At 28.9% G+C, this 21,563-nt stretch overlaps 1 protein-coding gene across 9 annotated transcripts in view; it reads left to right on the forward strand.

Annotated features, from left to right (window-relative positions):
* LOC111677555 (protein bunched, class 2/F/G isoform) overlaps nt 1-21,563 on the forward strand; it is a 271,155-nt gene that overhangs the window by 189,289 nt on the left and 60,303 nt on the right. For all 9 annotated transcript variants that reach the window (XM_046945594.1, XM_046945633.1, XM_046945641.1 and 6 more), the window contains one exon: nt 12,428-12,479. In XM_046945594.1, the coding sequence (XP_046801550.1) occupies nt 12,428-12,479 (52 nt within the window). The remainder of the gene's footprint in view (nt 1-12,427; nt 12,480-21,563) is intronic.

The raw sequence follows: 21,563 nt of genomic DNA on the forward strand, positions 1-21,563 counted from the left end.
AGAACAGTCAGTACCAAAAAGTCTTCTTTTACATAACTTACTTCGGGCTCAACGTGCTTAAGTTCATGCTTCTAGATTCAATGTTATAAAAAATTCAAAAAGTACCTTTCAAAAAACAAAAAAAAAGTACCAAAAAGTACCCTTTTATGTGTTCTCACCGAATTCCGTGACCCTATGTTTTTAGGTTCAATATTATAGAAAATTCAAAAAGTACCTTTCGTAGAACGAAAAAGTACCAAAAAATCCCCTTTGTTGTGTTCACGTCTAATCCGGAATATACATACTTAATTTCATGTTTCTATGTTCATTATTATAGAAAATTCAAAAAGTACCTTTTAAAAAACAAAAAAGTACCAAAAAGTTCCCTTTTATGGGTTCTTATCTAATTCCGAATCTACATACTTAATTTTATATTTCTAGGTTCTATATTATAGAAAATTCAAACAGTACCTTTCATAAAACGAAAAAGTACCAAAAAATTTCCCTTTTATGGCTTTTGGATCTCGCCGATATCTGGGGTCTTTTAAAAACTGATTTCAACAAACAGACAGACGGACATGGCTTAATCGACTCTGCTATTTATAAGGATCCAGAATATATATACATATATACTTAATAGGTGTTGAAAAATTGTATTATAGAAATTACAAACGAAATGACAAACTTATATATGTACCCTTGTCACGAAGGTGAAGGGTATAATTATCTTTAGAATCGAAAAGCAATAATAATCAATATTTCCTGTTTATAAGAAATTTTGTAGATTTATTTCTATATAAATAACTTACATTCGTTATCTATTAAATCTTTCTTATTTTATGTTTAAAATATGGCCATAAGATTAGTTTCGATTATAACGTAATCGAATGGCTAAAGCAAGACATTTGAAGTAGTTGAAAAACCAGTTAAAACTGGGAACTAAATTTCAAGTAGTAGACCCCCGACATGCGTGAAACTAATAAATATAAGTGTTTATTTGTGTACAAATTGTTTATTTGATAAGATTTCGGATAATTTAGTTCGTGTTATTAAATGTTTGTTATCAAATCCTTATCTAAATAGTTAATACTCTTGATTTTTTAAAGATCTAACTTGATCCCAAAGGTATAGAGTTTCTCTCAGGAACACAAATACAAAAAGAAAAAAATGTACACGTCTGGTACCAAATTGTCACCAAAGTGTTTATAATATTACAAGAACATTCGTTTTCAAAGTATATACATACGTACAACAACACTTGTTTTCGAAATCTAAATTTTATACACATTCGTTGTCTAACTGTTAAAAAACGTGCACATTATTGACAACGGATTATTTGTCGTACGTACGTATATATGTATATACTTTAACAACAAATGTTATTATAATATTATAAACACTTTGGTGTCAATTTATTACCAAGCATGTATATTTTAAATATTAATCCTTTTGTGTATTGCAAAGAAAAACTTACAGAACTTTAAACTTGAAGCTTTCGTATAACAATTATTAAAATGTATTAAATTTATTAGTGATCTTTTGCTGAGCTTTCCAAATAACACAAACTGTGAGATCGAGGAGCTCTCTAACAGAAATAGCAATATTCCCGAGTCACTTTTCAGACAGAAGGTTTTTATAGGACAGTTGTTACAAATCTATATTTTTAATGGTTTTTTGGTAACATTGTACGGAGCTTTGTTTCTCTCTGTTTATTGCAGAGAAAAACTTACAAAACTTTAAACTTGAAGCTTTCGTATAACAATTATTAAAATGTATTAAACTTATTATTAACCCTTTGCTGATCTTTCCAAATAACACAAACTGTAATATCGAGGATCTCTCTAACAGAAATAAAAGTATTCCGAGTTGTTATAAGCTTTTAACTTAGTCCTAATATTCATTGGATTTTTAGTGGCATTGTACTGAGCTTTCGAAGTGAGAGATGAAAAAACGATCGTGCAACTTTTTGCAATAGATATCAAAACAAAAACCTATAAAATAATAGACAATTTCACTTCCTGTCACTAAACTTCATTGAGTTTGAAAGAAATCTCATCTAAAGAATATTAAAAGTGAATTCTTGTCATTGCAAATGCATTTAAAGCTCGCAATAGGGAATTTAAAAATTCAAGAATCCTCCATATTTTCAAAATTTTTGAATTGATTATGTCGATCAGGCTTCTTACGTTAATATAGAAAAAGGAACAAAGTTGGAAGGATAAAATCCTAATGAAATAAGATCAGAATCGTTATTAATTAGAAAGTTTTAAAGGATCATTAATTTCAAGATCTTTAGCAATTTATTCTTGAGAAATCAAGATCACAATCGTCCTTAACTGGAAATTAATGATTGTGGAATGATCATTAGTGTCCAAATCCATAATCGTAGAAGACCCAATGTTTGTAGTTTCGTTCTTGGAGAAAACAGAAAATTTTAAACGAAAATTAGTTTCATTATCATTGTACATAAGTTTTTACTATTTCTTCAAACTTTTCGAAAATCAAGATCACAATAATTCCATGATCGTAGAAGACCAATGCTATTAGTAGATTCGTTCTTGGAAGAAACTAGATCAGAAAGTTTTTTTTTACTGATAACGAGAACTCATTACCAAGTAATGTATGAAATAACTACATATCCTACAATACTCATTACCAAAATCTGAATATATTTTACTGGGTATTAATTAAGGGAAGAAATCAGACATGTGTCAAATCCTTTAAGTTTCTTTACAATTATATATCTTATAAATAGGGCGTTGCCGGAAATTACCAACAATTATGCAATTCATTGCAATTGTTCTTTTATCTCGTTTTTTCCCAATGTAAATTATTTCACCCTTTTTGAACCCTTTTGGCAGTTTTCAAATAACAAAAAAAAAAAAAACATTTACATAAATTTTGGCCAACACAAACAAAAGATAAACTACAAATAATCCTAAGAAGCTACAGCGTTGAGGAGAAAACAAAAAAATCTTTTGAAAAAATGTCTTAAGAATTTTGTTGCTTGCGAAATTCTTTGTTAGAATTTATTGGCAAATTTTGGCCAAAAACGGGGAAAAATCTAAATGCCAACAACAAATTCCTGAAATAGTTTTATTTTTGTTTTTGCAGGTGAATGAATTTCTATTACGTTGCAATGAACCTTGTTAGATATGTTGCACGTTTTTGTTTTTTTTTTTTTTTTTTTTTGCTTAAGTAGTTTAGTTGCTTCAACATAGCAACTAAATTTTGATTTCTCAAAAAATTTAAAGGGGATTTACAAGAGTTTAATGACTAAATTTGGGAAATATATTGAAACTAGATTTGATGCCATAAATCTAGATTTTTTCCCTTTAATAACACAGACAGACTCCTCGTCAGTAATACTAATCGAAGACTGAAAGGTGAGAATATGAAAAACAAAACACACTGATTTCAAAATCAGTTCTTCCGATTGGTGTTAAGAATTAGAATACTTCTGCAATATTGCTGTTAAATAGATTTAAAAAAACTCACGAAAATGTTTGCTGGGTTATTAGTGATCGATAGCGCAGTTATGGAATTGATTTATGATCAATGGTTGGAATGAAGAGTGAATTTACATTGAAATAACGTTTTGCACTAAACAACCTTTATATCTCTTGCTCTATATAATCTTCCTTTTGATCAGAATAATAGTAGAGCAATTTGATCGCATGTATGATCCACACGTTTGAATTCGGCAATAGAAAATGTTTGTTGGATTATTAGTGATTGAAGGCGTAGTTCTTGAATGGATGCTTGATCACAGGTTTGAATGAAGTGTTATAGGATTAACATAGATTTGACGTTTTATATCTCTTGCTCTATATGATCTTCGTTTTGATCAGATTAAAAGTCGAGCAATTTGATCACACGTAGAATTCTGAAAAGATCTTCACAAAGCGATTGTAGTTGGTGGCTCTGCTATAGTCTAAGTTATTAAAATTTCATATCTAAAACCAGCTGAATTAATTTCGTTTGGAAGCTGGGTTATGGAATCTTGTTTTGGATTTTATAAGAGAACGATCGTAAAATCTGTTGGAGAGTTTTTAAAAGATCGTTACAAAGTGATCGATCGTATTTAGTGTATTTGTTATAGAATGAAGTATATCAGATTGTTTTAAATTCTTATGGATTACAAATTATTACCGATCATGAGATCTGCAATCCGAAAGTCCAATACGCATTTCATAACGATCTTCGCAAAGTGATCGTATATAGATGTTCTGTTAAAAAAAAATGTCCCATAACGATCCAGACGATCCTCGGTTGATTTACTACTATTACTCAAATCACAGTTCAATCATTCTTTCAAGATCAATATGAATCAATACAGAATAATTAACTCTTTGACTCCGGGACACAATTTATAGAGGATCTTTTAAAGATATTAGCAAAGTGATCGTACTTAGATGCTTTTTATAAATTGTTTTCAATTTCATAAAATTGCTGCCGATCCTCAGTTAATTTGCTTCTCTATTACTTAAAACAACTTATGTGGACACCACATATGAATATCTTCAATCACTGATCATTTATTCTTTCAAGATCTATGTGAATCAATACAAATTGTCTAAAATTGCTTAAAATAGTTAACTCTTGGACTTTGGGAAACATTTGATAGATGATCTTCTAAAGATATTGGCAAAGTGATCGTAATTAGATGCTTTTTTATAGATTGATTTGAATTTCATAAAATTGCTGCCGATCCTCAGTTGATTCGCTCCTCTATTACTTAAAACAGTTTAGATAATTAAAGATTATCTTTAATCAAGATTCGAACAAAAAACATGCCAAAATCACAGATTCCACCGTTTAAATAATAAAATTATCTTTATTATATTTTGAATTATGATATCAATAAGATGTTTGGATAATAAAGATCGTGTTTTGAATCATCTGCTCTATCTCCCTAATGTGGGTCTCTTGTGCAAAAATATTTAAAATCAATTTTACGAAAAATATTAATAATATCTAAATAACAAGTTATTTCCTCTTGATATAATCTTCTAAACACTTACAAGTTGTAATTGAGATCTTGCTGAAAATTTTCTAGAAATTTAATATATTTTATTAAACGAAAATACAACAACAAACATACCGAACATTTAAATGATCAGAGATAATCTAAGATTAACATTAGAATTAAAATGGCGTCGTTGTTAAAAGATTGTGGTTTTAAACACAATTTCAATTTTAAACAATTGAAACCTTTTTTCTCTACAATTACACTTGCATGTGAAATATTTTCTATACTTATTTCACTTTTATTTTAATTTTAAACATCTTCTAAACACGTGTTATAATATCATGACAACGTTGCAAGCAAAAAACAAACACTGAAAGAAATTTTTGTTATAAAATTCTTTTGTTTTGATGTTTTTGTTTTTTTTTTATTATTTCTCAAACTTTTTGCCAATAATTATCATCATGATTTCTCTATAGTAAATTAACCTGGCGATTGTTTAAACATTTTTTAATGATTTTTTTTCATTAATTTAATTTACCTGATGATCTCATTGTTGTTTAAATTTTGTTTTTTTAATTTTCTTCTATTTGTCGTTGTTGTTTTAGTTGTTTTTGTATGAGTTTTAATTAAATATTGTTGTTAATTCTTAATATTAATGTGTTTTTATTTTACGGACATAATTTTGCCTGCAATTCTGTTGCATGTTATTTTTTATATTTATTTGTGTTAATCATTATACTTTTTTTTTAAATTTAATTTTTGACATTTAAGTGTTAATTTGTTTTCTTCTTTTATTTTTGTGCTTTTGATGCAGTTGAAAGAATTTTAATTAATTTTATTGTTTTTGCTTTTAAAAATGTATAATATTTTTTTATTTAGTCTGCGCGCGTGTCAGCTGTTTTCATATTTAAACTTTATTATCAGCTTAAACTGCGTTTAAAGTAAGTTTTTCTAAACAAAGTTTATGTTCGCGTTTAGATTGTTTGAAAACAGGGTTCTACCTGTCAAAATATATGTACAAATATCGAGAATATATCTTTGTATAAACTATGACTGATTTGTCGTTTAGACTACAGTCTGAACGTCATCAAAGACTGAACTCCTGTCTGAACTAGGGTTTATAGTATTGTATGCAATATAGTCTGGAGTACAGACTGGAATATCGTCTGACTAAAGTGGGGACTGTTGTTGATTATGGATAGATAGATAGATAGATAGATAGATAGATAGATAGATAGATAGATAGATAGATAGATAGATAGATAGGTAGATAGATATATAGATAGATAGATAGATAGATAGATAGATAGATAGATAGATAGATAGATAGTTAGATAGATAGATAGATAGATAGATAGATAGATAGATAGATAGATAGATAGATAGATAGATAGATAGATAGATAGATAGATAGATAGATAGATAGATAGATAGATAGAGAGATAGATAGATAGATAGATAGACAGACAGACAGACAGACAGACAGACAGACAGACAGACAGGCAGACAGACAGATAGATATCGTCTAGACTACGTCTGTACTATTTTTTATATTATAATCTGAACTATAGTCTAGACTATAATTCTGAACTTTCTCTATAGACTAGACTAGCATCTCGATTAAAGTCTAGACGATAACGATAAGTGTGGACTATGGTCTGGACTATCTGCTAGACTATAATCAGAGCTAACGTCTAGACTATTGTTTGATCTTTCGTCTACACTGTAGTCTTTACCACTATAGTCTCGACTATTGACTGTACACAATTGGCTAGACCTTGGTCTGGACTATTATCTAGACTATTGTCTGGTCAATAGTCTGGACTATTGTCTTTTATGGTCTGGGCTATAGTCTAGGTTATAGTGTCAACTAAAGGTAGTCTGGATTATCGCTCTAGTGTAGACTGGACTACCGTCTATGGTCTATTGTATAGTCTGCTCTATCGCCTATTGTCTGGACTGTAGCCTTGACTATAATATGGACTATATTTCTTGTATAGACTAAACTATCGTTTAGACTTTTGTCTAAACTATAGTCTGGACTAACGTCTAAGTGTATATTATACTAGTCTAAGTTCTGAAATATGTGAATACACTGGCCTATATAGTCTTGGCAAATAATTGAAGAAACTTCTAAAGTTTGGAGTCATATGCAGACGTTACTTTCAGTTTCATCCTTAAAATTCTAGAAATTCGAATTTTTCCTTCAAAAAAAAATTCATTTTGTCTTTATGAAAAAATTTAAATCTTGAGGTTTTTTTCCATGACAAATAAAAGTCAATAATCTCTAAAAAAAAACACTTCTATGACGCTTTACGGGATAAATGTAATTTTTTTTTAATCTAATTAAAAATACATTTTAAGAAATGTATTTATATGTTTGAAAACAAATGCCCAAAAATGACAAAACAAATTAAAATTGAAACAAAAATTATGACAGTAAAAGTAAAAAAGACATGTGTAGGTGTTAGGCTTTCTTTAGCAATTTAAGAGGTAAGAGACCCCTTTCATATAAACACGCTTAAATCCACAAAAAGATGTGTTATTAAGAGTTTTTCTTTTGTAATATTTTTGAGTAATAAACAGAAATAATTGACAATTACGTTATGTTTAAAAAAAGAAATTATAATGGTTATTGATACGGTTGATTTTACAATTTAAATAACTGAATACTTGGTCCGTTTGGTCACACACCCGCAAAGGACGTTGAGCCTGATTAAACTTTCATGTACGTGACTAATACAACAACTTTTCTTTCTTCTTTTTGTCACTTGAAAATGAAAATGGAAATTTGTATAATTTTTGCGCGCGCAAATAGCACAAAACCGATTTAAATGTCAGACCATTAACATTAAAAATAAAGTAATCATCATAAACAAATTGCCTCAAATGGTTAAAAATATAAAAAAACAACATATATACATCATTAAGACGAAAAAAATAGCATTAAAAATATTTTTATTGGTTTTTACGCTTGATATGAAATGCATACGTACATTTTACAAAGTCACAGTCATCAACAACATTATCAACATCATCATTATCATTATCATAATAAGAAATGTAAACACAACAGAAAAGAAAGACAGACCTACGTACAGATATTGTACAAAAAAAAATCATAAAAATTTTAATAGGTTTTTGTTGAACTTAAAGGGTTAATAAACTCTAGGTAAAAGTTTAAACAAAGAAACGAGGACATTATATAAGGCTAGCGGGAAGCTCAAGGTCATAAGTTCACTAGCAATTAAAAATAGTAAATCAACTTTAAAAATTCAAAAAGTTCAATACTTTTTTGAAACACTGTTATCCAATATTTCCAAGCAAACATAAAAACATTTAAAAATCTTAAAAAAAAATTCGCACAAAATTCTTAATTCTTAACTACAAATTCAGTTACCTTGACTAACTTATCAGAACAACCAACACCTAGAAAATAAAAAAAAAAAACTTCACATTAACTATTTGGAGGCTCACTAAAAGCGGTGGACGAAAAAACACCTTCTAAACATTTGTGAAGTGTCTCTCTACCCTGCACTACATCAAAAGATGAAAGGAAAAATAAACAAACAAACATAAAATTATACAACACTTGAACACAATTCTATTTAAAATTATTCTCTAAGTTACTTTTACAAGCACTTTTCAACGAACAACTAAAACATGAACATGAAAAAAAATTAAACAAATTGAACTCAAGGACATACGAGTTCCAGTACGTATATTTACACAAACATACGTAAGGAGGGAGTGAAAGGATCTTAATTTTTTAGATTTGGCATACATTTTTTATAAAATATTATTAAAATATTATATAGATAGATAGATAGATAGATAGATAGATAGATAGATAGATAGATAGATAGATAGATAGATAGATAGATAGATAGATAGATAGATAGATAGATAGATTGATAGATAGATAGATAGACTATAGACTAGACTATAGACTAGACTATAGACTAGACTATAGACTAGACTATAGACTAGACTATAGACTAGACTATAGACTAGACTATAGACTAGACTATAGACTAGACTAAAGCCTGGGTAACAGACTAGATTAGTTATAATGCATGAATCATGCTAATATATTACAAACTATTATATGATTTTTCCCAAATTTTTTTCTTTTAATTACTTTTCATGTAATTAATATATGTAATAGTATTAATAATAGTTAATTTCATTAAGGAATCATTAATAACATTAAACTTTTTTAACATATTTAATTTACAAGCAACAGTGCGTTTTACATTTATGGATCAATCATTACCCCGTATAATCGAACACATATTCGGCCATTTGTGTTCATTGTGTAATCTAACACTTTTGTTTATTAGTAACAATTTTGTAGTTGTTTATAATATTGTTATTGCTGTTGTTGTTTTAGTGTTGTTGCTATGTAAACTAATATTCATATCTGTTCAATTGACCTGAAAAACTTGTTCAATCAATTGTATAAATAATATACAATTTTTTTTCTGTTGTACAATACACTTGTACTTTTCAATATTTTATTTTTATTGCCATGTTTTCTGTTTGTAGTTTTTTTTTTGCCATATCGTGCTTATAATTATGTATCTCAAATTACACAAAAAAAACTAAAACTATAGACATGCAGCTCTATTACTACGTTGAATAGAAAAAAAATCATGAAAGAAAATAAATGAAAAAAACCTAAAAATTTACTCACTCACATAATTTTATTATTAGTTTTTTTTTTTTGCTAACAAAATTAATTTTTATTATTTATTATATTTTTGTTTTGTCTTCTGTGTTGCGATTTTTTTTGCTTTTTTCTCTTCATCATATTGCATAAAACTGAAATTTATACATATGAACAATTTGTTTTAGACATACAATTTGCCACTAAAAAAACTATGTAATAAAATTTATTTTTTTTCCAGCTATAAAAAATTGCATAAGATTGCAAAAAAAAAAAAAAAAAAATACAACAGTATATGTGTTAGAAAAATAAAATCATACAAAAATTCACGTGAATTATTATAACTACACATTAAAAGTACATAACAATTTGTAACATAATTAAATTCAAATAAAATTTCATATTAAAGAGAGAAAAAAAAAACAATATAATTAAGGAAATATTTATTAGGTCTTATAAGAAGTAAATAATTTGTGTTATTGTTAATCACAAAATTTTATAAATTTAATTGTGAGAAAAAGTTTTTAATTCCCAGGAACTTTGTTCTCACATTTTGATATTACTTTTTTAACGAATTGATATGAAACTTTCTGAACTTTTTTAAGTCTATAGTAGCGTCTATTGTCTAGTCAATAGTATCGTCAATAGTCTAGGCTATTGACTACAGTCTAGTCCGTAATCTATTCTATAGTCTAGTACATAGTGTAGTCTAAAGTCTAGTCTATAGTCTAGTATATAGTCTAGTCTATAGTCTAGTCTATAGTTTAGTCTATAGTCTAGTCTATAGTATAATCTATAGTCTAATCTATAGTCTAGTCTATAGTCTAGTCTATAGTCTAGTCTATAGTCTAGTCTATAGTCTAGTCTATAGTCTAGTCTTTAGTCTAGTCTATAGTCTAGATAATAAATAATAAAAATTAATTTTGTTAGCAAAAAAAAAAAACTAATAATAAAATTATGTGAGTGAGTAAATTTTTAGGTTTTTTTCATTTATTTTCTTTCATGATTTTTTTTCTATTCAACGTAGTAATAGAGCTGCATGTCTATAGTTTTAGTTTTTTTTGTGTAATTTGAGATACATAATTATAAGCACGATATGGCAAAAAAAAAACTACAAACAGAAAACATGGCAATAAAAATAAAATATTGAAAAGTACAAGTGTATTGTACAACAGAAAAAAATTGTATATTATTTATACAATTGATTGAACAAGTTTTTCAGGTCAATTGAACAGATATGAATATTAGTTTACATAGCAACAACACTAAAACAACAACAGCAATAACAATATTATAAACAACTACAAAATTGTTACTAATAAACAAAAGTGTTAGATTACACAATGAACACAAATGGCCGAATATGTGTTCGATTATACGGGGTAATGATTGATCCATAAATGTAAAACGCACTGTTGCTTGTAAATTAAATATGTTAAAAAAGTTTAATGTTATTAATGATTCCTTAATGAAATTAACTATTATTAATACTATTACATATATTAATTACATGAAAAGTAATTAAAAGAAAAAAATTTGGGAAAAATCATATAATAGTTTGTAATATATTAGCATGATTCATGCATTATAACTAATCTAGTCTGTTACCCAGGCTTTAGTCTAGTCTATAGTTTCGTCTATAGTCTAGTCTATAGTCTAGTCTATAGTCTAGTCTATAGTCTAGTCTATAGTCTAGTCTATAGTCTAGTCTATAGTCTAGTCTATAGTCTAGTCTAGTCTATAGTCTAGTCTATAGTCTAGTCTATAGTCTAGTCTATAGTCTAGTCTATAGTCTAGTCTATAGTCTAGTCTATAGTCTAGTCTATAGTCTAGTCTATAGTCTAGTCTATAGTCTAGTCTATAGTCTAGTCTATAGTCTAGTCTATAGTCTAGTCTATAGTCTAGTCTATAGTCTAGTCTATAGTCTAGTCTATAGTCTAGTCTATAGTCTAGTCTATAGTCTAGTCTATCGTCTAGTCTATAGTCTAGTCTATCGTCTAGTCTATAGTCTAGTCTACAGTCTAGTCTATAGTCTAGTCTATAGTCTAGTCTATAGTCTAGTCTATAGTCTAGTCTATAGTCTAGTCTATAGTCTAGTCTATAGTCTAGTCTATAATCTAGTCTATAGTCTAGTCTATAGTCTAGTCTATAGTCTAGTCTATAGTCTAGTCTATAGTCTAGTCTATAGTCTAGTCTATAGTCTAGTCTATAGTCTAGTCTATAGTCTAGTCTATAGTCTAGTCTATAGTCTAGTCTATAGTCTAGTCTATAGTCTAGTCTATAGTCTAGTCTATAGTCTAGTCTATAGTCTAGTCTATAGTCTAGTCTATAGTCTAGTCTATAGTCTAGTCTATAGTCTAATCTATAGTCTAGTCTATAGTCTAGTATAGTTTTTACTTAGTCTTTAGTTAATAGTCTTGTCTATAGTCTTCTTTAGTTTAGTCTTAATGAAATTAATAACTCCTCAAAGTATACATTACTTTTGTCTGTCTTCAACATTCCCACATAATATGCAATACTATTTAAAAACCTTATATAAAAATGTCTAAACTATATCGACACGACAAAAAAACATTAATATCGTTTTTAGTGTAATTTATTTTTAATTATAAAACATTGACATTGAAAATTTGTTTTTGGCAATTTTCTAGTTAAATTTACGGAAATTCGAAAAAAAAACAATAAAAATTAAAGAAATAATTTGATAATTGTTATTTGCAAAGCTATTTTTAGAAAATTGGCTACTACAAAGAAATAATTTTTAATAACATATAATTAATTGAGTTTTTTTTTGTATTTTTTTCTAGTGCATCTGGAACGAGTGCAGTTGCAATCGATAATAAAATCGAACAAGCTATGGTAAGTACAAGATTCTTTTTATATAAAACTTAATGAATTTTAAGCTTATAAAATAGAAAAATGTCAGCAGGACATGGATAGACAATTGTCAGTGATATTACCACAATTTTGTATTTTTCTCCTTTAATCTTAAAACAACATCTGGTTGCAGTTTACAATTATTTAAATTTATTTGTTTGCCTCAAATTTGTATCCATATTTTTGAAAAATTATTAATATTCCATTAATTCTTAACTTGAAAACAAATTTGTTTCAGATATGTATTTTTTTAATTTGTAAAATTTTAAGAAAATATACAATTTTATATTTTTGTAATAAAGTGATAATTTATTTTTAAAGGTCACTTACTTTATTTGCAAACAATAACCAGTCATTATTCCAATAAAAACATTTATTTTATACAAATAAATGGCAAAATATTATTTCAGTGTACAAAAATATTTACAATCTTAATAATGAAAAAAAATAACAATAATTTTTACTGCAAATAAAAATCAGCCGTCAAAAAAGAAAATTTCTTGAACAAAAGGAAAAAAGTAAAGAAAAACAACAAAAACATATTAAATTTAAATATTTTACAAAATAAGTATAACAATTAATTTTTAATTAATTCTTATTTTAGACTATAGTATGGACTATACTATAGACCAGAAAATGGATTACACTGTAGACTAGACTATAGGTTAGACTAAATATTAGGCTATAGACTATTGACAAGACTGTAGACTAGACTGTAGAATAAACTGCAGCCCAGACTATAGACTAGATTGTAAACTAAACTATAGACTAGACTACAGGCTATACTATAGACTACAGTCTAGACTATAGACTAGTACAGTCTAGACTATGGATTAGCATAGTCAATATAATAGACTTTCGATTTGTCTATAGATTGTAGACTAGACTACAGTCTAGACTTTGGATTAGCATAGTCTTTATAATAGACTTTAGATTTGTCTATAGATTAGACTATAGACTAGACTATCGGCTAGAAAACAGACTAGTCAATGGATTAGACTATAGAGTAGACAACAGACTAGACTGGACTAGACTACAGATTATATTATAGGCTAGGCCAGACTGAAGAGTAGACTATAGACAAGACTACAGACTAGACTATAGACTAGACTATAGACTAGACTATAGACTAAACTATGGACTAGACTATAGACTAGATTTTAGACTAGACTATAGACGAGACTATAGTCAACACTATGGTCAAGACTAAAGTCTGTTTTATAAACTATACTGTAGACTAGACTATAGATCAGACTTTATATTAGACTATAGGCTAGACTATAGACTAGACGAAAGACTAGACTATAGACTAGACGGTAGACTAGACTAAAGACCAGACTATAGGCTATACGGTAGACTTGACTACAGACTAGACTATAGACTAGACTATATACTAGACCATAGACTAGACTATAGACTAGACTATTGACTAGACTATAGACTAGACTATAGACTAGACTATAGACTAGACTATAGACTAGACTATAGACTAGACTATAGACTAGACTATAGACTAGACTATAGACTAGACTATAGACTAGACTATAGACTAGACTATAGACTAGACTATAGACTAGACTATAGACTAGACTATAGACTAGACTATAGACTAGACTATAGACTAGACTATACACTAGACTATAGACTAGACTATAGACTAGACTATAGACTAGACTATAGACTAGACTATAGACTAGACTATAGACTAGACTAGACTATAGACTAGACTAGACTATAGACTAGACTAGACTATAGACTAGACTAGACTATAGACTAGACTAGACTATAGACTAGACTAGACTATAGACTAGACTATAGACTAGACTAGACTATAGACTATAGACTATACTATAGACTAGACTATAGACTAGACTATAGACTAGACTATAGACTAGACTATAGACTAGACTATAGACTAGACTATAGATTGACTATAGATTGACTATAGACTAGACTATAGACTAGACTATAGACTAGACTATAGACTAGACTACAGACTAGACTATAGACTAGACTATAGACTAGACTATAGACTAGACTATAGACTAGACTATAGATTAGACTATAGAATAGACTATAGAATAGACTATAGACTAGACTATAGAATAGACTATAGACTAGACTATAGACTAGACTATAGACTAGACTATAGAATAGACTGTAGACTAGACTATAGACTAGACTAGACTAGACTATAGACTAGACTATAGACTAGACTATAGACTAGACTATAGACTAGACTATAGACTAGACTATAGACTAGACTATAGACTAGACTATAGACTAGACTATAGACTAGACTATAGACTAGACTATAGACTAGACTATAGACTAGACTATAGACTAGACCATAGACTAGGCTACAGACTAGACTATAGACTGGACTATAGACTAGACTATAGACTAGTCTATAAACTAGACTATAGACTAGACTATAGACTAGACTAAAGACTAGACTATAGACTAGACTATAGACTAGACTATAGACTAGACTATAGACTAGACTATAGACTAGACTATAGACTAAACTATAGACTAGACCATTGTCTAGACTATAGACTAGACTATAGACTAGACTATAGACTAGACTATAGACTAGACTATAGACTAAACTATAGACTAGACCATTGTCTAGACTATAGACTAAACTATAGACTAGACTATAGACTAAACTATAGACTAGACTATAGACTAAACTATAGACTAGACCATTGTCTAGACTATAGACTAAACTATAGACTAGACTATAGACTAAACTATAGACTAGACCATTGTCTAGACTATAGACTGTACTGTAAACTAGACTAGATTGTAGACTAGATTATAGACTTTACTATAGGCTAGACTATGTTATAGACTAGCTATAGACTAAATTATAGACTAGATTATAGACAAGGCTATAGGCTGGATTGGACTGTAGACTAGAATGTAGACTAGACTATACTCTAAAATTTTAAATTACCTCCCTCCCCAAAACCGAAATTTTTTCATACAAAATATTCCTTTCTAAGAAACCCGATGTCGTTGATCAGTTTACTCATTTACATGATGCTTTAAAGACATATATATATTTTTTTAAATAATACCCATCTCATCATTAATTGTTATTTTTAAAAATTTCATTAAAAATCTAGATGTTTGCCTTTGTTGGTTATAAACATAGGTTCGAACGTTTCATTCATTTTCAATTTATTCATTTGAAGATGTAAGTGAGTGAAGTTAAATATGCCGAGTTAAATATGTAATGACGTAAAGAGTTACGTCATTACATATTTGCAAATATGTCTCAGGTATTTGAAAAATATGGGTTAAATACAAATTTGACATATTTCCAAATATGTTTTTGTATTTTCACCGTATTTATAGCAAAATTTATATTTTTAAATAAATTAAAATTCTCAAATGAAAGGAAATTAATCTCCAACCCTTGCCTTTAAATATACATATTTAAAAAACGTCATGTTTTGACTTTTAACACCCTTTCACAGTAGTTGAAGAATTTTTCGAAAATCTTAAGTTTTACCACCATGAAAGGATGCAAACGGACGGGTCATACCTCAAATGAAATGGAATCGATAGCCCTACCGTTACCTTTCAATACATTTAAAAAAAATTGTTATTTCGATTTTTAGCGAATTTTTTCAAAGATAAAATTTCATATAATTTTAACTTTCGTCCCCACCTAAAGCGATACTGGGGCGGTTCATACCTTAAATTAAGGGGAATCCGTCCCCTTACCGTTACCTACAAAAACATTTTCAAAACGTTAAGTTTTCGATTTTTGACAATTTTTTCAAAGTTAAAATTTCTCAAAATTTTAACTTTCGTCCCCACTAAATGGGTTAATGTGGCGGGTCATACCTCAAATTAAGGGGAATCCCTCCCCTTACCGTTACCTACAAAAACATTTTCAAAAAGTTAAGTTTTCGATTTTTGACAATTTTTTCAAAGTTAAAATTTCTCAAAATTTTAACTTTCGTCCCCACTAAATGGGTTAATGTGGCGGGTCATACCTCAAATTAAAGGGAATCCGTCCCCTTACCGTTACCTACAAAAATATTTTCAAAAAGTAAAGTTTTTGATTTTTGACAATTTTTTCAAAAATAAAATTTCACAAAATTTTAACTTTCGTCCCCACCGAAAGGGTTAATGGGGCGGATCATACCTCAAATTAAGGGGGACTCATACCCCTTCTGTTACCTTTAAAAACATTTTCCAAAAGTTGTAATTTCGATTTTTGGCAATTTTTTCAAAAATAAAATTTCACAAAATTTTAACTTTCGTCCCCACCTAAAGGGTTAATGGGGCGGTTCATACCTCAAATTAAGGGGTATCCGTCCCAATACTGTTACCTTCAAAGACATTTTCAAAAAGTAACATTTTTGATTTTTCACAATTTTTTTAAAGTTAAAGTTTCACAAAATTTTAACTTTCGTCCCCACCTAAATGGTTCATGGGGCGGGTCATAACACAAATTAAGGGGAATCCGTCCCCCTACTGTTACCTTCAAAGACATTTTCAAAAAGTTATTTTTTCGATTTTTGACAATTTTTTTAAAGTTAAAATTTCACAAAATTTTAACTTTCGTCCCCACTAAATGTGTTAATGGGGCGGGTCATACCTCAAATTAAAGGGAATCCGTCCCCTTACCGTTACCTACAAAAACATTTTCAAAAAGTTGAAATTTCGATTTTTGACAATTTTTTAAAAAATAAAATTTCACAAAATTTTAACTTTCGTCCCCAACAAAAGGGTTAATGGGGCGGATCATACCTCAAATTAAGGGGGACTCATACCCCTTCTGTTACCTTTAAAAACATTTTCAAAAAATATTCTTTTTGATTTTTTACAATTTTTTCAAAGTTAAAATTACACAAAATTTTTACTTTCGTCCCCACCAAAAGGGTTAATGGGGCGGGTCATACCTCAAATTAAGGAAAATCCGTCCGCGTACTGTTACCTTCAAAGACATTTTCAAAAAGTAATATTTTTGATTTTTGACAATTTTTTCAAAAATAAAATTTCACAAAATTTTAACTTTCGTCCCCACCTAAAGGGTTAATGAAGCGGATCATACCTCAAATTAAGGGGGACTCATACCCCTTCTGTTACCTTTAAAAATTAAATTATTATTAAATTAAATTATTACGTTATATCAATAATGAATTAGACTTGTATAAATATTTTTTTCATTGTCTATAATGCTTGATTTTAAAAAGAAAAAAAATAAAATCATTATCCGGAAAGAATCCTATAATACTTTTGCTTTAAGATATTGATTATCAAATTCTTAACATTTTTTTGATAAAATTTATTTTTTATTTAAATATTCTCTTGTTTTAATTATTTCTTATTTGTTGTTACAAAGATGACATTTAAATACGTCTTTAGTTGGTAAATAATATCTTTCATAGCATCCCTTGTCAATACCTCTGGTACAACTGAGGCATTTTAAAAACGATTGTTCGTTACTGTGACAATGAAGGCAATTTAATTCAGAATTCCCAAATTTAATAAGATCCGTTTTCATAACTGATCTGTATTTGTTTGGATTTATTATATTTTCTAGAGACGTATTTGTTAGCAATGCTTCTGTTAGTTGACAACAAATAATTCCACAATTATAACCATCAATTTGTTTGTAATGTTTCACAATATTATATTTCCATTCTTTAATATTTTCTAAATTTACATTATTTAAAAATATTTGAAATTGTTTTTTTACGGTTTCTTCATTAGCGATTTGAGGATCAATAAAATAAAATTCTTTTGTTAATAAATTTAGATAAATAAATGTATAATGTGTATTCTTATATATAGGTATAATTACATGTTGTATATTTTTATTGAAATTTAAAATTTCATGTTTGTTATGTGAACAATTATTAAAAATTGCCATGCCTACTTCACATGACAAACATGTAGCATCTTTAATATTGTGTTTCAGAAATAATATTGTTATATATATTTCTATAACATTGTTGTAAATTAATTTTCGGGGATTAAGGCATTGAAATTCTATTAGTGTTATGTAATTTGAAAAAAATGGACTATGTTGTTCTAGTGATCTAAAAACTGAGCTATAATCAAATAAAATAATATCTGTGTTACTTAATATTTCCGGAACTTTAATTTTACTTAATAATTTTTCCTCTTCGAATTCGACAGCATTGGCCTCTTTCTTACTTAGCAGCTTCCGACTTACCGATTCCTTTATTGTTTTAGGCGTTCTTTTCCATGTGTCTTTTATAAGTTTCAATTTTTTATTTGGTTTTGATTTTGACGTGTTTATATTATATTTCAATTTTATTTCGTTTATTTTAGCGTGTATGTATTTTTTTGATTTACGGATGTATATGCTCGGCCTTACATATCGTTTACGTTCTAATGTTATATTTTTAGTTATATGGAAGTAACCTTCTGCTGGGCTGTTTGATATTCGTGTCTTATTTTTAGTTTCTACCTTTTTCCCAATAATGTTACTCCACAATGGCGCAAAAGGAACATATTTTTTTAAAATGAAATTTAGGTAGTTGATATTTTTTAGCTCATTATCTCCTTCTTCATCGTTTTCATCCATTTTGACGCTGTTGTTTATAGATTGCCCTTTAGTATAAAATGGACTTTTTTTATATAGAGCTTTAGGATATATGTCTTTGGTGGTATCTCCGAAGTTGTCTCGTTGTTCATCCATTTCTACATACTTCATTTTATTTTTGGCCTCTAAAACTTTTTTGTCAACTGATGATGTTTTTAAAATTAAACAAACATTTCTAAGCCATGTCCAGAATTCTTTAACATCTCCAATATTTAGACCATTAATTATCATCCTCTTATAAAATTTACGTTGCGCTTCATTTTTCGCATAATGGTCGATATCTTTCATACAAATTTTGATATAATGGCAGTAACATATTTGTATTATAACAAAATTCAACGGTAATTTCATCGAGCCATCGCATATTTTATAACATTTTATTAGGTATGTTGCTACGTCAGTATTGTTGAATGACCTTATAAGGGATTTTATGATTGCCCAGCTAAAGTCGCAGCAAATTCTTCTACTGAGAGGCCATTTAATTTTTTTCAACCCACAAAACACTTTTACCTCCATTATAAAACGACTAATGTCATCCTCATATTGCCTTGCGATAAGCGCCTCTGCGACAGGGAGGAGTATATCATCAACATGAAGAACAAAAGAGTATAGAAAAACGCTACTGGTATCGTCGTCTATTTGTTTAATAATGGATCCTGTTGCATCAAAGAAAAGTGTGTTTCGACTTTTTTGCATTAAATTCCTACCATCGTTCAAAATTCTCAATTGGGTTTCAGAAAATAAGTATATTTCTTGAGGGATGGCAATTTTTTGAATAAATTGTTTCCACTCCTTATCTCGCTGCATTAGGATCAAGTCGACTGCCATATCCTCGTCTCTATTAAATTGTTTAATTATTTCACTTTTCATCTTTTTAATAGTGTTTTTTGTAGGACACTTTCCCTTGAGTTCTTCTGATTTGTTAATAAGTAAACTGTTCCTGTAATTGGATGGCAGCTTATGCTTTAACTCGGATTTTGCCACGTTCCTCGAGTATGCCCGAATTTGTTGGCATTTCGGGTCGCAGGAGTGTTTTATTATACTTTTGTTACTGAACACCTTCACTTCAATAGGTGAACTTTGAAGATTCATTTCGAATTTATACTTTCTGCACTTTTCGTATATGCATTTGCAATAAATTCGTAATTTTTGTAATTCTTTTGTATAACCGTGACTAGAAATGTTAATAAAACAGTCGGAGTTTATGGTTTTGAACTGTAGTTTTATCATGTCTTCAACACATTTTGTGAAATCTTTTATATCAGATATCTGGTTTCCTTTTATAAAGTACTCTTCGAGATATAGCATTTGGTGTTTTGATAAAAAAAAATCACCAGCGTGAAATGGATACCCACTAACATTAGTTTGGTTTATTTCGTTTTCATCTTTATTACAAGCTGTTAAAATAGAGGCAGATGTAGGCACACTTTTCTTTGACAATATTATGTATTCATCTATTTTTATATCTTCGTCTGTGGTGTGAACGATTTCCGATATATCCACACGGGTTGAGGAGGAAGCATTTATAAGTACTGAAGATTCATCAAATGAATTAATGTTGGAATTATCTTTGGCAATTGTATTTGTTTCCTTTATTTGAATCGAATTTTCACAATTTTCCAATATTTGAAAAAAATCTTTATCGGAATTGGTCTCATGTGTTGTAGATTCTTGAATTGAATTTGACGATAAGGTTTTGTTTGATATAATTGGTTTAATGATTTCCACCGAGATGACATGGATTTTTGAATTTTGCTGTTGTTCTAGTAACTCACATACCCTATTGTTGACATCAACTTGCGTTTTAACTATAATGAAAAATATTGCAAAATAACAAGTTAGAGTGTTATATTCGGCTGAGCCGAAACTTACGTACCCTCCGCCTATTAGCTAGTTTTATATGAATGAAAAGCTTTTACAGTCCCATTTTTGTTAATAAAAACAACATTTGAGCCTTATTTTTTATTGATATCATAAAATGGTCATAAGAAATCATTATAAAACAAAACAAAGATTTTTTGAGGCTCGGCAAAATTTTGAAGAAAACATGTAAAATTGTGTCCCCCTTAGGATTTTTTTAAGATCTTATGACATAACACGGTATAGCTTCAGATGGGTAACTCAAGCACCATGGTGAAGGGTATATAAGATTCGGAATATAGCGCTCATACTTGTGTAAAGAATTTTACACTTACCAGGAAAATTTTGGCATTTATTGATATTATTGTTGCGTTCTTTATCGAGATCCATTTCATGGTAATTTTTTACTATTCCTTGGTGAGTTTCACTCAGATCCATTTCTTGGTGGCTTTCAACCAATTCGATCTCTTGGTGGGCGTCAAACAATTCTATTTCTTGGTGGGCGTCAACCAATTCCATTTCTTGGCGGGTTTCAACCAATTCGATTTCCTGGTGGGTTTCAGCCGATTTTATTTCTTGGACGGTGTCAACTAATTCGATTTCTTGGT

This window comes from Lucilia cuprina, chromosome 2, assembly GCF_022045245.1.
Source record: "Lucilia cuprina isolate Lc7/37 chromosome 2, ASM2204524v1, whole genome shotgun sequence".
NCBI classification, from domain to species: domain Eukaryota; kingdom Metazoa; phylum Arthropoda; class Insecta; order Diptera; family Calliphoridae; genus Lucilia; species Lucilia cuprina.